Source organism: Tachyglossus aculeatus, chromosome 23 (assembly GCF_015852505.1).
Source record: "Tachyglossus aculeatus isolate mTacAcu1 chromosome 23, mTacAcu1.pri, whole genome shotgun sequence".
NCBI lineage: Eukaryota > Metazoa > Chordata > Mammalia > Monotremata > Tachyglossidae > Tachyglossus > Tachyglossus aculeatus.
In genome coordinates, this window is record NC_052088.1 from 14,970,766 (window position 1) to 14,990,359 (window position 19,594).

The following is a 19,594-nucleotide window of genomic DNA, read 5'->3' on the forward strand; positions in this document are numbered from 1 at the left end:
GCTGACCTCTCCTTCTCTGGAATTTCACATTTTTCTATGCACTGTTTTGCATCTCTCTCACCCTTCACGGCCCATATGTCCAAGACTGAATACCACCATCCTTCCCATCACTCAAGCCCACAACCAGAGACGACCACTCACCCCCACTGTCAAAACCCATCTGAAATCACACCTTCTCCTCCTCCTCCTCCTCCTCCTCCTCCTCCTCCAGGGGGCCTTCCCAAATTGATCTCTCTTCTCTCTAACTTATTTCTCGCTTGCTGCCATTTCAGAACTTCCGTGTCACATACACATGTGGTGCCCAGGAATGCCCTCAAACTCCTTACTTTATGCTCAGTTGCTTCCCCCGTCCATAACTTATTTTAGTGTCAATTTCCCCCAATCAATTTTAAGCTCCTTCAGGGTACAACAATGTCTACCAACTCTATTATACTCTTCCAAGCACCTAGTATAGTGCTTCGCACACAATAAGAGCTTAATAAATACAACCGATTGATCAGAATCAATACGAAAGACTCAACAGTTTCCACAGGAGTTATTTGGGGACTCATGGCTGTCAGAAAAGAGGTCGGAAGGAAACAGTTCTTCCACTGGTTACACCCACTTCTTCTACAATGTGAGGGCTGCATTCTTGTAAAATCTTCTGTTACAGAACACTCAGACTGTAATGCCCAGGAGTTTCTGAAACCGCATACATGAACTCAATCATTTCTTCCATTGCTACCACTGTAGGTGTCCCAAACAGGCTTACAATGTCGAAAGAACACTTCTTAATTCCCAAAGAATGCTTTAGCTAAAACACACAGTGAAAACAGACATTTTTGTCAGACCTGAGTGCTGTGTGCAAGTTCTCTGGAAACCAACCAGGATCCAGAATGCCCCTGAGGATTCTGAAATGACTCGGGGATGACTCTCTGAGCCCCAAAGCATTATTCCTCCCCAATCATTTGTTCATTTAGACAGTAAGCTTGTTGTGGTCAAAGAACATATCTATCAACTCTATTATACTGCATTCTCCCAAGTGCTTAGTACAGTGCTCTGCCCACCAAAAACGCTCAAAACAATTGATCAACTTGCAACGTTCAGGCATGTCAGTTGAGTGATAATCTGCAAACTTATAAAACCAAAATATTAGCATTTTAAATAAAGTAAGAGAAGATTCTGATTTGGGAGATTTTCTCTCAGAGAGGTGAGACTGGTAGACTGTAATCTGGCAGGGATCATTCTCCCAAGTGCTCTGCACACAGTAAGGACACAATACAATCGACTGATGATTCACTTGTCAGCTGTGTGACTTTGGGCAAATCACTTAACTTCTCTGGGCCTCAGTTCCCTCATCTGTAAAATGGGGATTAAGACTGTGAGTCCCAAGTGGGACAACCTGATCTCCTTTTATCCCCCCAGCGCTTAGAACAGTGTTTTGTACATAGTAAGCACTTAATAAGTACCATCATTATTATTATTAGTTTTTGTATCAGTGCTCAAGGACTTGTGGACAAGTCTGCCAAAATCACATGTATTTTTCACCATCAACTTATGGGTCAGAATTAACAATAGCATTAAAAGTCAGCTACTTTACTGCTGTGGCCCGACTCTCCCAAATGGAAAAGGGTAGATCCTAATCTAAGTGTAATACAACTGTGGTCCTAAGTTGTCCTAATTAATCTTAGCCTTAAAAGGCAAAAAAGATCTCATGCCCCCAAAATAAATGCATAGCTATAACAAAGGTGATGATCAGGAAAGAAAATGAGAAACAAGGAAAATAATTATCAGTGATTTCTAAAAGGCTAAGATTTAGCTATTTAAAATTATAATAATGCAAAGGCTATTATTCTCACCCAGATGAGTTCTGAATGTGAAAACAGATCCGAGTTAAGGAGCAAAATGAACTCACACGGCATTCAAACATAAGAAAATACACTGTATTAAATACACAGCAATATCTTTTAAAAATAAAAAAAATTTAAAAAATGAGTGGCATGGCAAGGAAAGATCTAATGAAATACAGAAAGCAACTATAAAAATAGTGTACACACACAAACACACACCATTATTACGTTGTGAATGATTTTAGACAGTCTTTTTGTCTGGTGAAAACATAAAACTTTTTTTGGACACAAAATCATGCACGAAGAGAGACAATTTTTAAAAATTACATATGCTTCCCATTCTACTTCAAACGGGAGGGCTTTGCGTGCCTGGCTCAGTGCCAGTTGACAGCTCAGCTGGATATCAATGCACATTCTAACCCCCGCTTGCAGTGTCGCTTCTGAATTGTTTCCGCAGTAGAAAGTTTATTCAACCCCTTTCTGAAACGCAGTGGACCGACCGTCACTCTGCTATTTAATCATGGCAGAACAGGTTATTTTTCTGACAGCCCTAAAAGCCAGAGTGCAATTCCTAATGAACGGCTTGATACAAGTGGAATTTCGGCTGTTTTAGCCTCAATTAATTCTGCTGTCAAAACAAATGACTGCTCCTAGTGCTTAGATGTTAAGCTGGATCACATAGGTCAAATTGAGTACCTACACAAACAAACAAGCAATCTTTCTAACAGCACATGCTGTTTCATGATTATTTTCAGAAATAGCAGCCAAGTCTACCAGCTGAAAGCCAGAGAGCAAATCCAATCTGCCTGCACTGACCAACAAATGTGCCCATTTTTAAACAGGGAATCTTACAAATGACATTGTTGATTAGTTCCTCCAAGAAAAAGCATCTAGTCCAAAGAACTGACAGCGAAAAACATCTGTTCCATGGCATCTTAGTTCCAAAGTAGACAAGCCAATGGACAGAATGGGTTCGCAGCTCTGTCCCAGTATCACAGGAGTTTCATTGCTGGCCCACACCCCCACCAAACTCCTCTATCCCCTACCCAGACTCTTTCCCCTCTGGCTTTGAGGCTTGTCACTTGGCTTGTAACCTTGTGTTGGACCTGATCATCTTGCATTTACCCCAGTACCTGGCACAGTGCTTGGCATGTAGTAAGCACTTAGTAAACACTATCATCATCATTATTGTATTATTATTGCTCCTTCTATACACTCAGGTAAAAGTTGAAAAGAACTGCCTGGATGACTCATATAAAAACCAAAAGAAAAAGAGTCCTGTACGGCAGGGATTAAAGATAAGGTAACTAGAGAATGGCAGATACGGCAGCTGGACAGATTTAATTATCCAGAGAAAGGGTCCTGTATATAAGAAGAACAATTATGGTATTTGTTAAGCACTTACCATGTGCCAGGCACTGGGGTAGATACAAGATATTCGGTTTGGACGCAGTCCCTGGCCTACATAGGGCTCACAGTCTTAATCCCCATTTTACAGATGAGGAAACTGAGGCACAGAGAAGCTAAGTGAGTTGCCCAAGGTCACACAGCAGACAAATTGTGGAGCCGGAATAAGAACCCATGACCTTCTGACTCCCATCTAGATATAGGTCAGGAGCAGCTTTGCCTAGTGGATAGAGCACAGGCCTGAGGTCAGAAGGGCAACTAAGGATCCAATCCATTATTTCCAAATGAACACACCTGTCTGGTACTTAGTAAATAGATCATGAGCATCAACAGTGTCACTTGAGCCAATTACAAGACAGCACCTGTCTCATTCCAAACAGATTCATCAGTACTCTACAACTTCCTTCCCTTCACCAAAGGTCATAACATTCCTCATCAGTCGGACAGAGGTGACAACCCCTCCTCCACGTGAGGAATGTGATGGTTTTCTGACAGATGACATGCCGACCGCTAATTTTACTAAATTTTGCATTTCTTCGATCGGATCAGATATGATGCCGCAAGTCATTAGAGGGGGAATATCGGGAAAGGCTACAGGAAACGGGTTTAGTTTTCTTCAAGGGAATAGAAGAGTGGAGGACAGTCTTCAGGAAGGATTTCTACGAGGAGGATGCTGACCCACTATTCATTGTGCCCACTTAGGGCGGAACAAAAGGAAACGGATTTAAATTAGACCAACAGCGATTTCAATTGAGTGGAAGAGAAAAGGTCTAGGCTCTCAGGGTGATAAAACACTATCATGGGCTTCCAAAGAGCTTGCAGAGTAGCTGCCTCTGGAGATTTTTAGGAAAAGATAACACTTTCCTCTGATGCAATACCATAGGACCCAATCTATCAATCCATGTATACCCTAGTCTATCAATCGGTGGTATTTACTGAGTGCTCACTATGTGCAGGGCACTACAGTAGCACTTGGGAGAGCTCAATACAACGGAATTGGAAGACACGATCCCTGCCCACAAGCAGCTTAGTTTAGATGGGGGGAGACAGACCCTAAAATAAATTACAGGTAGGAGAGAGCACAAAGGGATCTGCACATATGAGGAGGGGGAACAGATACTTGAAAGTTCTAACCCTTGCTAATCCATAAGTGTATCACCTACGTACATCTACGATGAGAGTCTATGTTATCAGGGAATCTAGGTAGCCTGGGTTTCCTACTGACAGGCTTTGGTAGAGGGTAGGAAAATGACTTGCAAGGCTGGAATCATAAGGTATTAAACAGATGTAGAGATACGGGGGCCCTGGCCAAATCCCCGTCAACAAGCGACTGATGTAGACGCAGTTATGTCAATCCTCTTAATCACTTTCTCACTTTCTGGACCATCTCTGACTTTGCTACATCTTTTGAAATGGTATACTCTCGTAGGTTACAGTGTTTTCTCATCCCAGTATCCTCCTATTTTATTGTAATAATTGTGGTATTTGTTAAGCGCTTACTACGTGCCAAACACCGTTCTAAGTGCTGGGGTAGATACATGGTAATCAGGTGAGACATGGTCCCAGTCCCACTTGGGGCTCACAATTTTAATCCCCATTTTGCAGATGAAGGAACCCAGGCACAGAGAAGTTAAGTGAGTTGTCCAAGGTCACACAGCAGACACGTGGCAGAGCCAGGATTAGATTTACACTATGAGCATCATGTTGCTCAATCACAACAAGGTCTTAGGTCTGTTATGGCCCCCAGAATCTTGTCCGCTATATTTACCCCTAGTTGGTTTTTCCCCACCCATCTGTGCTTGTTTTTCTAGCATTTTTAATTTACTGCCTTTTACTTGCCCCGAATAAATTTCATCCTGCTTCTGGGGAATCATATTTTTAATGTGTCTAAGATACTTTGCATTTATTCCTGTCCTTCAAAGAGTTGGCAATCCCCTCTGATTTGGTACCATCTGCTGACTTGATGAGCAAATACTTCATTTATTGGTTGATACTTGGATTTGGATTGCACTTGGATTTTTGCACCTTCTATTCACCCCATCCTTGGCCCCTCGGCACTTACGTCCATATCTGTAAATTTATTTATTTACATTAATGTCTGTCTCCCTTTTCTAAACTGTAAGCTCACTGTGGGCAGAGAAGGTGTCTACCAACTTAGCCCCTGAATGCAGATTTTAAAGAACCAACACGCAAAAGTGACTTCTTGATATACCTGCACTCAAACAGGCTGTATTACGGGGATGGATGACGTTTTAGCTGAACGAAGATTGCCACTATTTGTTCCTCTTTAGTTACTCTGTCTTCATACATTGTGGGAAGGGACTGTGTCTTATCAACTCTGTTGAATTGCAGGCTCCCAAGTGCTTAGCAGAGTTCTCTGCACATAGTAAGCGCTCAATAAATACCATTGATTGATTGATTGCTTGAGTTGAAAGCAGTCAAATACTGACATGCCACTGAAGGGAAAAGTCATCACTGAGTGCTCTAATTTCTCCATAGGTCTTTCATGGGGAGGAGGCAGAACAAAAAAATTGTTCCCCAAAACTAATTTCCTAATTTCTTTTATTGAAGAATCTCACAGTTATTTTTAATATCATAGGCTCCAAAGTGGCCATCGTACAAACATGTTCCTATCCTTGATTAGATTTCAATCCAAACACTGAGACTGTAGCTAAAGTCGATGATGATCTGGCATGGATGAACATTTAATTTTCAGTAAAGGATTGTCATTGGGCTAATTTAATTTTTTCTTTATGAAATTTGCTTTCTTGCTCTTAGGAACCCCAACTCTGGTAAATCACACATTTTCTGGATCCTCCCCTACATTCCTCTAGCTTTTCTTTATTTGCTAATCTTGTACTTCGAACATGGAGCTCAGGCAGTAGATGTCCTCAGCTGGAAGCAATATATCTACATTCTATTGGTACTCTGAAGTACAAATACACACAAGAAACTTTCTGAAGGACTTTCATCCCAAGTTATAAAATTGCTCTACAGCCTTTCTTCGTTCCTCGATACACCCGGCTCTCCCATAACTAGGGCATGTGTTCGTTCATGTTAAGGAAGACCTATACCGCAGAACTTGAGCCCAAACCCTCATACATACACACACGTTAATGGGTACAAACCATTTTCTCAAACGCCATGGTCCAAAATTGGACAAGGGTTCCCTAACCCCCCAAAAATTGAAGTGAAAATATGCCTTACGGCAGAACAGGGTGTATGTAGTATTCACCTGAGAAAAACTGGGTACTTGGGACTCTGACCCAGAAGAATTATTGGAATGGATGTGAAATGAGGGGCTAGGGCTGAAAAGTGCTCATGAGGAGCCACCACAAATAGATGGCTCACAGCATGTCAGCATCTGTCGTTTTGGGAAATATTTTCACATTTTGAGGCATGAACTTGCTAGTTATGCTCTACAAAACATTGTTTTTTACTGGTATTTTTCAACAGGTGACAGTTACCTAAAAAACAAAATAGACCATTCATTCTTCAAGAAAAACAGTTCTATTTTTAAACCCATACAACTCCCTAGTAAACGGGACCTATTTAGCTCTTTTCCCAAAAATCAGTCGTAACGCTTCATTAAACTCATTTCAGTTTGGAAATCATTTGCCATTTGTCACACTGTCCTAAACCAAGAGGAGCTTTTTTGGGTATGTTTTCACAACAAAACACACACTACATTTAGAATTTCAATTTAAGCCAGGGAATGCGGCCAACACACCACCGCCACTGACCTTAGTCCGACCAAAAACTCAAAACAGGAAGGGTAACAGATTTCCCTCTCTTCTCCCCAGCCCACAGAGCTGCTGGGCACTCTGAGGGACTGAGGAAGAAAAGCGAAGTCCATCCAGTCAGGGTCCCTGGTGGCCCATGGAGATGGACAGAACCACGGCTGTGCCACCTGTCCCCCACCCCAATAACTGAAATCTGTACAGCCACAAATGGACTAATTCATGGGCCAGGAACACTTTTTGGGAGTTGTACATTGTTTCACCGCCAGAACTACTAACAAGTGTATGAAATGGGCAACTGCCCAAAGCCTCAAGACCGTGGTGGAGACCAATGAGGTGAGAGGGGCAAATGGCAGGAACAAAAATGGTGGGTGACACAACTCAGCTCTGTGCACCTCCCTCCCCAACCTGATATTTTTAGACTGGGGCTGTGACGGAGGATATTGGCAGTATTCTGGGAGTCGTCTTGGAAGGGAAGGGTGCCAACGACTAAGTCAGTACATACTGTCCCAACTACTGCAGGCCCCCTATCCTGAGAACAAAGGCTTTTAGATTAAAAATTAGTCGAGGGACCAATAGTTCATTACGAGACCCTACCCAGAGCCTCATGAGAAATGTGGTACTTTCCCTCATGATGGCACACCAATTCTTCAAGGTGGTTCCACTTGCTTTGACTTTTTGACTTCTGGTCCCCCTTTCTTTCTCCTTCTGCTTTTGTGGCTTCTTTTGGATTTCTTCCCCCATTACTGTTTCTTATAACATCTTATTTCCTTCTCTTTGCTTTGACTCTTCCAATCAATCAACCAATCATAGTTGAGCACTTAGCTTGTACTGGGCACTATACTAAACGATTGGGAGAGTGCAATGGATATGATCCTTGCCCTCAAGGAGCTTAGCTGAGGAGAAAAGACACAAATTACAGGTAGGAGGAAGCAACCAAGTTTAAAGTTCTGAAAATAAATAGTACCATGGGGGGCAGGAAAGGAAAGAAAATAAGGACCCAAGTGCTTCGGGGTGAGGACTCAAGTGAACACGTGATGTGGAAGTGTTGAGAATAGCAGTGAGAGATTAATCAGGAAAGGCCTTCTGGGATTTCTTGCATTAGTAAAGAGGCTGGTGGAGAGAGATGAGAACAAAGCACAGGTAATAGATTAAGCCAATGGCCAGGAGTTTTTGCTTCATGTGGAGAAAGGAATGGGCAAGAATTGGAAGATCTTTTGAGGAGTGGAGAAATGTGTGCAAAGCGATATATCAGAAAAATGATCCCTGCAGCAGAATGAAGTACACACTGGAGAGGGGAGAAGCCAGAAGCAGGGAGGTCTTCAAGGAGGTTGGTGCAGTAGTCGAGTAGGGCTATGACAAGTGTTTGGACCCGCATGTTGGGAGTTTGCATGGAGAAGAAAGGTTGGATTCTGGAGACGATGGGAAGCAAGAAATGACTGGATTTGGTGACTGACTGAATAGCCAGGATGAAAGAGAAAGAGGAATCAAGGATAATGCCTACTTTGTGGGATTGAGAGGCGGGGAGGATGGTGGTGTTGTCAGTGGTGGTGGGAAAGGCAGGAGGAGGAGAGGATTTGAGAGAGAAGAATAATTCACTTTTGGACAGGAAGAGCTTCAGGTGCCAGAGGACATCCATGAAGAGATGTCCTGGAAGCAGTGGAGATGGAAGATGGCAGGAGAGAAGACAGTTTGCTGAGGCAGGTTTGGGAGTCATCTGCATAGCGATAACAGTTGAGGTTGTCAGACCAGATGAGCTCACCAAGGTAGTGGGGTGTAAATGGAGAATAGAAGGGGACCCAAAACTGACCCTTGTGTAACCTCCCTCTCTCCCCCACCCCAAGTTAGGGAGTGGGAGGCAGAGGGAGAGCTAGTAAAAGAGATTGAGGCAGCATAGCCAGGGAAGGTAAGCGTCCTTTATCCTCTCCCAAACTCCTGTCCCTTTAGTGGTTAAAAGGATAATCAGTGTGCATGTTTGAACTGAACTTCAGCTCTTGCAGGTATAGAACCAACTATTTAGAGTAGGTAATGAGGAAAACGTCTAGTTCCATGAATGTAATAATCAAATGAAAAAGTCTGGGAAGCAACCAAGTCTGTCTACCTGTCCCTCTGTCTCCAGGGGTTTGGCTTACAGAGATTCCCAAAAGTGTTGGAAAAAGCGCATGAAAGGATGAATTCTCTTCTCATTTTAAAATACCAGATTTTAGGGGTTGGAGGGAGATCATCTTAAATCCAATATACCTCAAAACCGATTGGGCTTGGAAATGTTAACTGGCAAACTGCACGCAGATATTAACGATGATATTTTGTAAGGACAACAAATAGGTATTTTGACTCTTTAAAGCCTTTATCCTTACTGTGATCTTTATATTTTGAGCCTGCTGTTCATCAGGGACTGTGTTTAAATCAATCAGTGTATTTCTTCTTAGCACTCAAAACATTGTAATGCACCTTGTAAGAGCAAAATATTATCATGATTCCTACTATTACCATTTCCGCATTTCCTAGAAAAGCTGAACTGCTGATATCTATTTTTAGCACACCTTAAAGATATGCTCCAAGTCTAGTCAACAGACTTTTGGAATCATTCAAATCAACCACATAAAAACCTGATGTCCTACAACAGCGAGGCATAGCAGCTCACTCAATATTCATGATCTTCAAAAATAAGTCACATAACAGAGTCTGCCTTTACTTTCGGTTATTGTTTTTGTGAATTTTCAGAAGAGTTTATGCTTACAGATGAATTCTGAAGACATAAGGCTTAAAAGCATGGGCTTTGACCACTGGGTTGGGATGAGCAGCAGGAGAGTGGGGGGGGGGGGGGGGGCAGGGAGGGAGGAACAGCAGGGCGGGGTTTGGTTCTGGAAGGAGTAGAGACAGTAAAAATATCCAGCTAGGAAAATACAACAGTCCTGCAGAAGTTTTAAGAAATCTATTTGTCTTAAACCAAACTTTTGGAATGATTTCAAAGGCTCCGGAAGTCTTCCCCCAGTTTAAAGTTGTGAGCTGACACCATTCTTCTGGTTGATTCAGGCTGCCGGGTGACTAAATGACCCACAGTCAATCAATCAATGGGATTTATTGAGCACTTACTATGTGCAGAGCACTACACTAAGCACTTGGGAGAATGCAATACAACTAAGTTGTATACACGTTCCCTGCCCACTAGGAGTTTACAGTCTAGAGGAGGAGACAGACACTACAATTAATTATGGATGTGTAAATAAGTGCTGTGGGGCTGAAGGAAGTCTAGGGATATCGACAGACAGAGTTTCCTTTTGGTCCCCTCTCCCATTGGTACACAGAAGAGGAAGGCCGAGAGTTGGGAGAAAAATTAATGACAAATATTCAAAAACTACTTTTCACTAAGTGTACACAAAATGCTCAAATTTCCATAACAAGACTTTTCATTTGACGTTTTAGGTTGAATACTGTTAGGGTGAAGCAGCGTGCCCTGGTGGAAAATGCACCGGCCCGGGAGTCAGAGGCCCTGGGTTCTAATCCCAGTTCTGACAGTTGGGCAGTGATTTCACTTTTCTCTGCTGTAGTTTCTTCACCTGTAAAATGGGGATTCAAAATCCTATTCTCCCTCCTATTGAGACCATGACCCCAGTTGGGATAGGCACTGTATCCAAGTGGATTACCTTGTATCTACCCCAGTGCTTAAACAGTGCTTGGCACAGAGTAAGCACTTACCAAAATGCCACTATTACTATTGTTATCATTATGGAATTTGGGAAATTTTTCCTGACAATGCGACAAAAGAAACAGCTGTGCACTTATGCAGGGTGATAATCAAGGCACATACACTATGAGTATTTTTAACATGGGGATTTATCAGGAACATAATCTGCGGGTTACAAGATAACTTTTTGTACGGCAAAGAATACTTCTTTAAAATTAGGCAAGCCACATGAAATGGCAAGATTTAGAGTCTGCCTCCCTCTCTAGACTGTAACCTCGTCATCAAACCAATAGCCACCCTCAGCACTCATGTCTTTACACTCACTCCCAGAAATTACACATCTATGTCTAATCAATTTTACATTCATCTATTCTACTTTATTCTGTTATTCTAACTTGGCTAATCTGCAAAATCTATCTTATCCTTGTTCTTCCTCCAGCTCCCATTATTTCTAAAGAATTCTGTATGTCTTCCCCCATTAGACCACAAACTCTGTGTGGGTAAGGACTGTTGTTTGTTTCTGTTTTGTTTTCTCTAAAGCTTAGGAGAGTGTTACACTTAGTAGGTGCTCAATAAGTAATACTGACTGATTGATCAACACTGAAACAGGGAACTGGGGGAAAGTGGTATTTGGGAGTTTAAACTGATTTTTCAGAAAAGGTATTTCATAAATACCAGAAGAGTTTCTTGGGTAGGGTACCTCTGATTTTTAGTCACAACACTCAAAACCCAATACTGCATGACAACCAGTTCAAAAATATCAAGAATGGGGATGAAAATTTTGAAACCGTTTCCTTTTTTTTTCTTGCATCATTTTAATCTTACCAGGTCTCTCCTTCCCAGTGCCTTTTGACTCAGCAAATTTTTGTATTAAACTTTCAACTGTGGTATTTGCCATATTATTTATAAATTCTTCATGGACCTAGGTGAAGAAAAATGTAACAAAGGAAAAATCAGCCTTAGTTCTTTATTTCCCTACAAAATTTCCCCATGCGTGCCAAAAGAAAAGATTATATAGAGACCAGAACCTAGCATTCAAACATAGATTTTCCTTTGGTTCAGCAGCTTTCCTTAAAAACCTCTGAAACACACCTCACTTGCAAGCTCTGACATCCTGGCTCTCAAGGGGGACAGACTTTTGATACTGATAACAAAGTCACAGGATTCTGGTCCATGTCTCGGCTCTGGGAGATGGAGCACGGATTAAGGCCCTGGAGATGTCAGTAGCCTCTGTGGTCCCCCTACTTGAAAGGGGATGGGGAGGGGGAAATGACCCACCCAAATCCACTGAAAAGTCTGGATGACAACCAGGGCAGTATTTTCTCTGATAAAGGAAAAAGACAAGAGCACCTTGTCCAGTTGGTCAGACACATGGATTTATTCTACTTCAAACCTCTCCGAGAATTTACTCCAAGCACACTCCTTCCTTGTACTATACTACATTACTAGCAAAAATATGAAGTGCTATTATACTGATTTATAGGTTTAACACCAGTGTATAAAGATTCCAGTAACAAGATTATTAATACACTGGTCCATGATGAAAATCAAGTACAAAATAATCTTATGCTGGGTTAGAGAACTTTGACAGAAATGACCTTTCCTGGGAGTTAAGTTTCTGACAAGTGAGGTATAATTTGATATGAAATTTAAGGGCATAAACAATTGGATAAACCCTTCTGATACAACCTTTCTGAATGATGAAAAGCAAAACTGCAGGGAACGATAATTCTGGGTTCTTTAAATCATGATCAGAATCTTGTCAAGAGTGATTTGGAGAGGAGGAGATGGGGTGGGGGAAGAGAGAGAGAGGGAGAGACAGGGGAAATGAAGAAGCAAGTGAGGGAGGAAAGTGAACAAAAAGAAGGGGGGAGCAAAAGGGGGAAAAGAGAGGAAGAGAGACAGGAGGAAAGAGGCTGAGATAATAGAAGGGTGGGGAAGAGACCACCCCTGACCCCGGTCCGGACAGTGATCCTTTCTGGCCCAGAAATGTCCAGGGTACCTCAATGGATTCCTCTCTGGATTAATAACTGATGAGGCAGTGTGGCCCAGTGAATACAGCATGGATCCGGGAGTCGGAAGGACCTGGGTTCTAATCCCAGATCTGCCATTTGTCTGCTGTGAGACCTTGGGCATGTCACTTCATTTCTCTTTGCCTCCTCAGTTACCTCATCTGTAAGACTGTGAGCTGCACGTGGGAAAAGGACTGTGTCCAACCTGATTAGCTTGTGTCTACCATAAAAATAAATAATAGAAACAAGGTATCCTTTCTCTCTCCTGTGTTCACATGGTCCTCTCATTCTCTCTCACCCAAGCATTTGAAGACAATGGTAATTCATCCATGTCTTTGGGCGTGACTAAATAGACCGCGTGTACCTAGCCAACTATTGTACCCTAGACCTACATAAAGATTGTGCTGGCCTGCGCTGATGAATTTGTTAGTTGTGCTTGGCAATACAAAAAATAGTCTAAAATTAAACATCAAATAGTCACGACTCAATAGAGCAGCTCAACTAATGTTAAGCCACCAACCATTTAATTGTTGATTAAATCAATTTTTAACGGGAGAAGGCGCCAGATCTGTACGCCCCCTTTCAGTCATCATCATCATCAATCGTATTTATTGAGCGCTTACTGTGTGCAGAGCACTGTACTAAGCGCTTGGGAAGTACAAGTTTGCAACATATAGAGACAGTCCCTACCCAACAGTGGGCTCACAGTCCACCAAAGGAGGCTATGCTAACTGAAGCAGCTTCATCCCGGTCAGCAAATGACACTGTGTTTGAGTTGAAGCAGTTCTATTAATCCCCTGGAGTGGATTAATCCAGAATCAGCTGCAACCCCACCCCAAGCGAGGCTGGGTAAGAGCAACTAGCGAAGAGTATACTTTAGTGATTTGTCCAACTAAAGGTTCCGAAATCTCTTGCCCTTTGGAATCTGTGCGCTCAGCCATTTCGCAGGCATTTCAAGCCTTGTGTCTTTGAAGTTCTCAAGATAGCCGAGCACCCTATTGCCACCCAACCCCACCTCCCAGTTGTGGATTTCACTTGGAAAACAGTCCAAAGAACGGCAGGTCACCCCCTGACGTGCGCTACAGCAGACGGACACCTTTCCACCAGGCATGGTCACCTGACAAATGAAAACTTTGTTGAGGATTTCTATTTTAGTGAATTCATAACAACGTGAAGAAAGCTTACCTGGCCTATTTGTAAATGAATTTCCTTTACAGCATTGGACAGAGATTCAATAATTTCTTTAATGTGTTTGAGATGAGTTTCTTCAATATCTTGAAATTTCTACATAAAAATAGAGAAGAAAGGTTGAAAATGACTCAAGAGCCTAAACTGAATTCAATTATGGTAAAGCACAAACATAGCTCAAGGACTGCAAATTATTTTTAGAATTTCCATAATTTCTACTCTCAAAGAAACATCTTTTTAGGGAATCTAAAAAACTCAACCAACGGCTCCCATGATCACTAGGAAGGTTGGGTTTCTGGCCCAGGTCTGCGCATACATGGCCACATCAAAAACAGTGCTCAATAAATACCACTGATTGATAACAAATGGGAATAATTTCCCTTTCACTAAGAACAGGTATATCTTCAGGGAGATTTTTGGATGGGAGAAGCTCAAGTCAGCTCTCATGTTATCACGGGAAAATATAAGGAGACTGAAAACAGTTGTTTATAATGAGCAATCATGTGTTTTTAATTTTTTAATAAGCGACATTTGAGGCTGTGGACTACCTTCCATTTTGTCAACTTATTTCTGTGGGCAAATTTGAAAAAATGTACCTGGCATTATCCAACCATTATAAAACCAACAAGTCTACAATGACTAATCCCTAAACAATATACCAAAAACTATGTCATTTCAAGCAATTTTTGTGCTTGGATAAACATTCCCAATTGTTTTTGACTCATCAATATGGAATGTACACAGTCTTTAATGAGAAACATTGGCTTGCTTCTCAAATATAAATAGAAAGCTAAATGTTCCCAGTATATTCTAGTCAACTTATAATTACAATGTGAGTTTGGGGGATGAGAAATCTTTCCATTATGTTATAAAAGACATAGCCTAGTTTCAGGTTGGGGGGCTTGGGGGGTGGGGGAAGAGAAGAGAGGGATCCAAAACAGAACCCAGGCATCCCCTGAAGCTCCTTTGAGCTGGAGGTTTTTAATTTTTAGTCCAACTCTGGTCCAAAACTAGGGGTACAGGCATGAAGGGGATCAAAAAATAAAACTGAAGTGCCCATTCCTCCCTTGTATCACTGTTGTTTGAGCTGGAAGTCAGCCAAAAGTATCCCACTTTGTTCAGCCCAGACTATGATTGACATTTAGGATATAGAGAGTAGATATTCTGGATTCCACCCATATTCAGAACAGAGGAAATATTCCTTTACTTTGTGGAGGAACATGTTTGTGCCATGGGACAGAGTAGACGACAGTTAACAAAAAGTCAAATCCAAATACAGTAAACTCTCATTAAGACAGATTGTGAGAAGTCATCATTAACAACAACGGGATTCAATGAACACCTGTATGAAAAGCCCTAAAATACATGTTTGTAGAACACCAAAGTATAAGACTCAATTCCCGCCCTTGAGGAACTCATTCAATCTACATAGCAAAATCTCTGAATTATTAAAGTATTTTCTTTTGCAATTTTACCACAGCACTGTAGATGTGGGTGTGTAAGTGTGATAAACTTAGACATGGTTTCCTGATCTCTATATGCATGGTCTGCCCATTTTCAGTGTCTCTTTAAATCTACATAGGGCAACTGGAAATTCAGGTCTCTCTTCCCCCTCTGATGCTTCCCTGTTCTCTCTGAAGCTTAACTGAGACTTTAACCACAACACTGGAAAAATACTTCCTTCTTTAGATCAAAGCCAGCCTTGAGAGCAGTACACAAGGGAAAAAGCGGCTTTCAGGATGGCAAATTCCAGATTAGTGGGGTTCAAATTCATGAGCTTTTACTCTACACTTGGTTTAATGTTTCAAGGCCCCTTGTTCCGAAGAATTCTTTGGTTCCAAAGATTTCACTCCTGGCAAATACTTTGCCAAGTGTCTGTTTCAAACACTGGGCATTTCAGTGCTTCAATGCTTATGCAAAGTAATGAAACTGGAGTTCTGTACTGGTCAGAAATTTCCACTCTGACCCAAGCAGAGAACTGATACTCAAGGTCTGAGGCAAGTCACAAGCCAAGCTAGAGGCTGAACCAAAGGAAGCCTTGGCCTTACTTGTGGAGGAACTATCAGCATAAGGATGGCAGTCACATATGCTTGAGTGCTTTTTTTTTTAAAAAAAAAGGTAACTGTTAAGCACTTACTATGTGCCAGGCACTGTACTACGCGCTGGGGTAGATACAAGCTCATCAGGTTGGACAAAGTCCATACCCCACATGGGGCTCTCACTCTGAATCCTCATTTTGCAGATGAGGTAACTGAGGCCCAGAGAAGTAAAGTGACTTGCTCAAGGTCCCAGAGCAGACCAAAGGGGGAGTCGGAATTAGAACCCAGGTCCTTCTGACTCCGAGGCCCATGCTCTCTACCCACTAGGCCATGCTACTTCTCAGGCCTCAGAATGCTTCTGCGGCAGGGACAAGTCATAGTCCCAGGGGTAGGGGAGCAGCTGCCAGGGCACTAGGAGGCTGGCAACCACTAGTGGTTGGGCCGGGATTCAGTTCCAACTGGGCGATACCCCAGCCGTGGTACTGAAGCAGCTCCGGCCCCAAACTCTCCAAAGGGCGAGGCTCTGCAGGATGGCTGAGCTAAACCCAAACCTGACTGGACTGAGTTTCATGCCAGTACGCTGGTTGGGCCCTACTCCTGCAGGCTCTACAACCAACTACTCCGAGGCAACCGCACCATGGCCCCCATTAAATCCAGGATTCATATCCCAGTCATCCAGAGAAGAAGAGGCACTGCCAAAATCCCTTCCAGGGGGCCTGCCTGGACCAGTACCATTTCACTGCTTCTGATATGGGGAAAGACTGGTCAGTTCCAGGAGTACAGGCCCATAGGCAAAGGCCTGTACGCTCCTCTAGACAGTAAGCTCGCTGTGGGCAGGGGATGTGTGTTTGTTGTTGTATTGTACTCTCCCAAAAGTTTAGTACAGTACTCTGCATACAGTAAGAGTCAATAAATTCAAATGACTGACTCTTTGTGGGCAGAGCTCATGTCTGCCAATTCTGTTGAATACTACTCTTCCAAGTGCTTAGTACATTGCTCTGCACATAGTAAGCTCTCAATAAATACCACTGATTGACTGACTGATATGTTGCCAACTTGTACTTCCCAAGTGCTTAGTACAGTGCTCTGCACACAGTAAGCGCTCAATAAATACGACAATGAATGAATGAATGATTGTCCTGTACCACGGCCCAGGAACATTAATGAAATAATGGCTAGGAAATGTTTCAAGGGCTAACTATATGCCAAGCACTGTGGTAAAGGCTGGGAAAGATACAAGGTAATCCAATGATTGGGACTGAGAGAAAAGTTTCATTCCCACTTTAAACAGGAGGAAACTGAGGCACAGAGTAATTAAAATAACTTGTCCCAGGACCCAAAGCAGGCCAATGGCAGAGCCAAGATAAGAACCAGGGTCTAGGCTGTTCATCCTATGATTGCCCCACTAAGCCATGCTAGCCCTCTTCATTAGCTGCATGAGTGGATGACAAACTACAGAGAAGCAAGGGGGTCTAGTGGATAGGGCCTGTGAGTCAAAAGACCTGGTTTCTAATCCAAGTTCCACCACCTGTCTGCTGTGTGACCTTGGACGAGTCACTTATCATGCCTACTGTTGAATTTTTCTCTCCCAAATGCTTAGTACAGTGCTTTGCACACAATGTCAATAAATATGACTGAATGCATGAATGAACTGGAGGCCCCTACACAGTAAGTGTCAATAAATATGACCGAAAGGATGAATGAACTGAAGGAGAGGCCCCTTTCCCAGCTGCGACAGTCCTGACTGTGCAGGCTGAGAGGCGGCAGCCTCAAACACCTCTAGAGAGGGGAGTGTGTCTCCAGAGCTGGTTGGACTAAGAAGAACTGGAGCCGGTAAACTCAGAGGAAGGTGGATAAAAGTTACACGAGAGAGGATCTGAAATTATTTAAAATAAAAGAATAGGATTGTACCAGATGCCTTGGTTGTGGCAGAATCTGAAGATCAATCAATCAATCAATTGTATTTATTGAGCGCTTACTGTGTGCAGAGCACTGTACTAAGCGCTTGGGAAGTACAAGTTGGTAACATATAGAGACAGTCCCTACCCAACAGTGGGCTCACAGTCTAAAAGGGGGAGACAGAGAACAAAACCAAACATACTAACAAAATAAAATAAATAGAATAGATATGTACAAGTAAAATAAATAGAGTAATAAATATGTACAAACATATATACAGGTGCTGTGGGGAAGGGAAGGAGGTAAGATGGGGGGGATGGAGAGGGGGACGAGGGGGAGTGGAAGGAAGGGGCTCAGTCTGGGAAGGCCTCCTGATGTAGCCAGGGTAGCATGAATTCCCATTACAATAGCTAAATATACTCGATAGAGTTCTTCCCAGCTGCTCACACACAGTACAGTGGGGGGAAGGCTGAAAAAAGGCTGAAAGATGTGGTGGGAGAGAGCTTCTCAAAACACATGACTTGAAAACAGAATTAAATTGTGCTCTTTATTATACAGCATTTCTGATAAGGACCTTCCCTTGATTTTAGTTTTACTGAATTTTAATCAGCGACCATTTCATGAAGTGCTCTGAATTCATTAAAATATAACCGATCAGTGAGCCGAGAGAGGGAACGGTGGAGCCCCAAACTCCATAAAATGATAATCAAAACAAGCCTGCCCATTAGGGCTTCTGAGGGACAAGAAAAAGCCAGGAGAGGAGTCCAGACTGGAGAGCCAATCTTTGGGAAAGGGCTAAAGTTTAGGCTGGAAAACTCCAAAAATGGCTTGGAACAGTCTGCACGCTTCCTGGGGTCTGTGGGCCCTACTCTACTCCATGACCTGTGAAGGAGCGGGAGTTCAGCTTTGCTTGACAGGGACAATTAACTGCCTTTGGGTCCCACCTGAATGGACACTGGGGCAGCTGGACCGACTTCTTCCTCCAGGATTCTAATGGGTCATGGGTTCTAATCCCGGCTCTGCCACAGATCAGCTGCGTGACTTTGGGCAAATCATTTCACTTCTCTGTGCCTCAGTTCCCTCATCTGTAAAATGGGGATTAGGACTGTGAGCCCCACGTGGGTCAACCTGATTACCTTGTATCCCCCCCCGGCACTTAGAACAGTGCTTGGCACATAGTAAGCGCTTAACAAATACCCTCATTATTATTATTATTATTATTATTATTATTATTTAAGGTGGAGTCGGTCGGAATAGCACCCACTCGTGGCCACCGGGTGCCATAACATCCTATTCTGCATTGCCCCAACAAAACCCACCGAGAAAATTGTTAGTCGTCAGCCGTTACCTAGCAACTGTAATGTTGAGTCGCTGTGCTAAAATAAAACATGTTTTCCACTCTTTTTACAGTAAATAAGGAGGAACAAATGCCTCCAAAATGGTTCTCTACCCAGGAGTGGCATACAATGGAGCTGAGGGCCTGGAGTAGAAATAGGGCCATAATGGGGGTTCACCTTCTGGTCTCCTTAGGGGAAGGCTTTAGAAAAGTTGAAGGCTCAAATAGAACAGTATTAACGAAAACGAAATTAAAAAAAGTAATCACCCAATCTCTGCAAAATCACTGGTCTAGGGCACTCAATGATTTCAGCTCTTTATAAATGGGAAAAACATCTACTACGAAATTTGAAAAATATAAGATTCTCCAAAGGGACACAGTATTATTATTCTTCCACTTCAACATGTTCCCGAGGAGTGTTGGCTTTCTCCCAGCTGAACATTAGGGTTGGTTATT

At 42.7% G+C, this 19,594-nt stretch overlaps 1 protein-coding gene across 3 annotated transcripts in view; it reads right to left on the reverse strand.

Annotated features, from left to right (window-relative positions):
* Positions 1-19,594, reverse strand: part of FCHO2 (FCH and mu domain containing endocytic adaptor 2) — a 104,711-nt gene that overhangs the window by 41,399 nt on the left and 43,718 nt on the right. For all 3 annotated transcript variants that reach the window (XM_038765715.1, XM_038765714.1, XM_038765713.1), the window contains exons 7-8: positions 13,862-13,960; positions 11,490-11,586 (exon numbers count right to left, since the gene is read on the reverse strand). In XM_038765715.1, the coding sequence (XP_038621643.1) occupies positions 11,490-11,586; positions 13,862-13,960 (196 nt within the window). The remainder of the gene's footprint in view (positions 1-11,489; positions 11,587-13,861; positions 13,961-19,594) is intronic.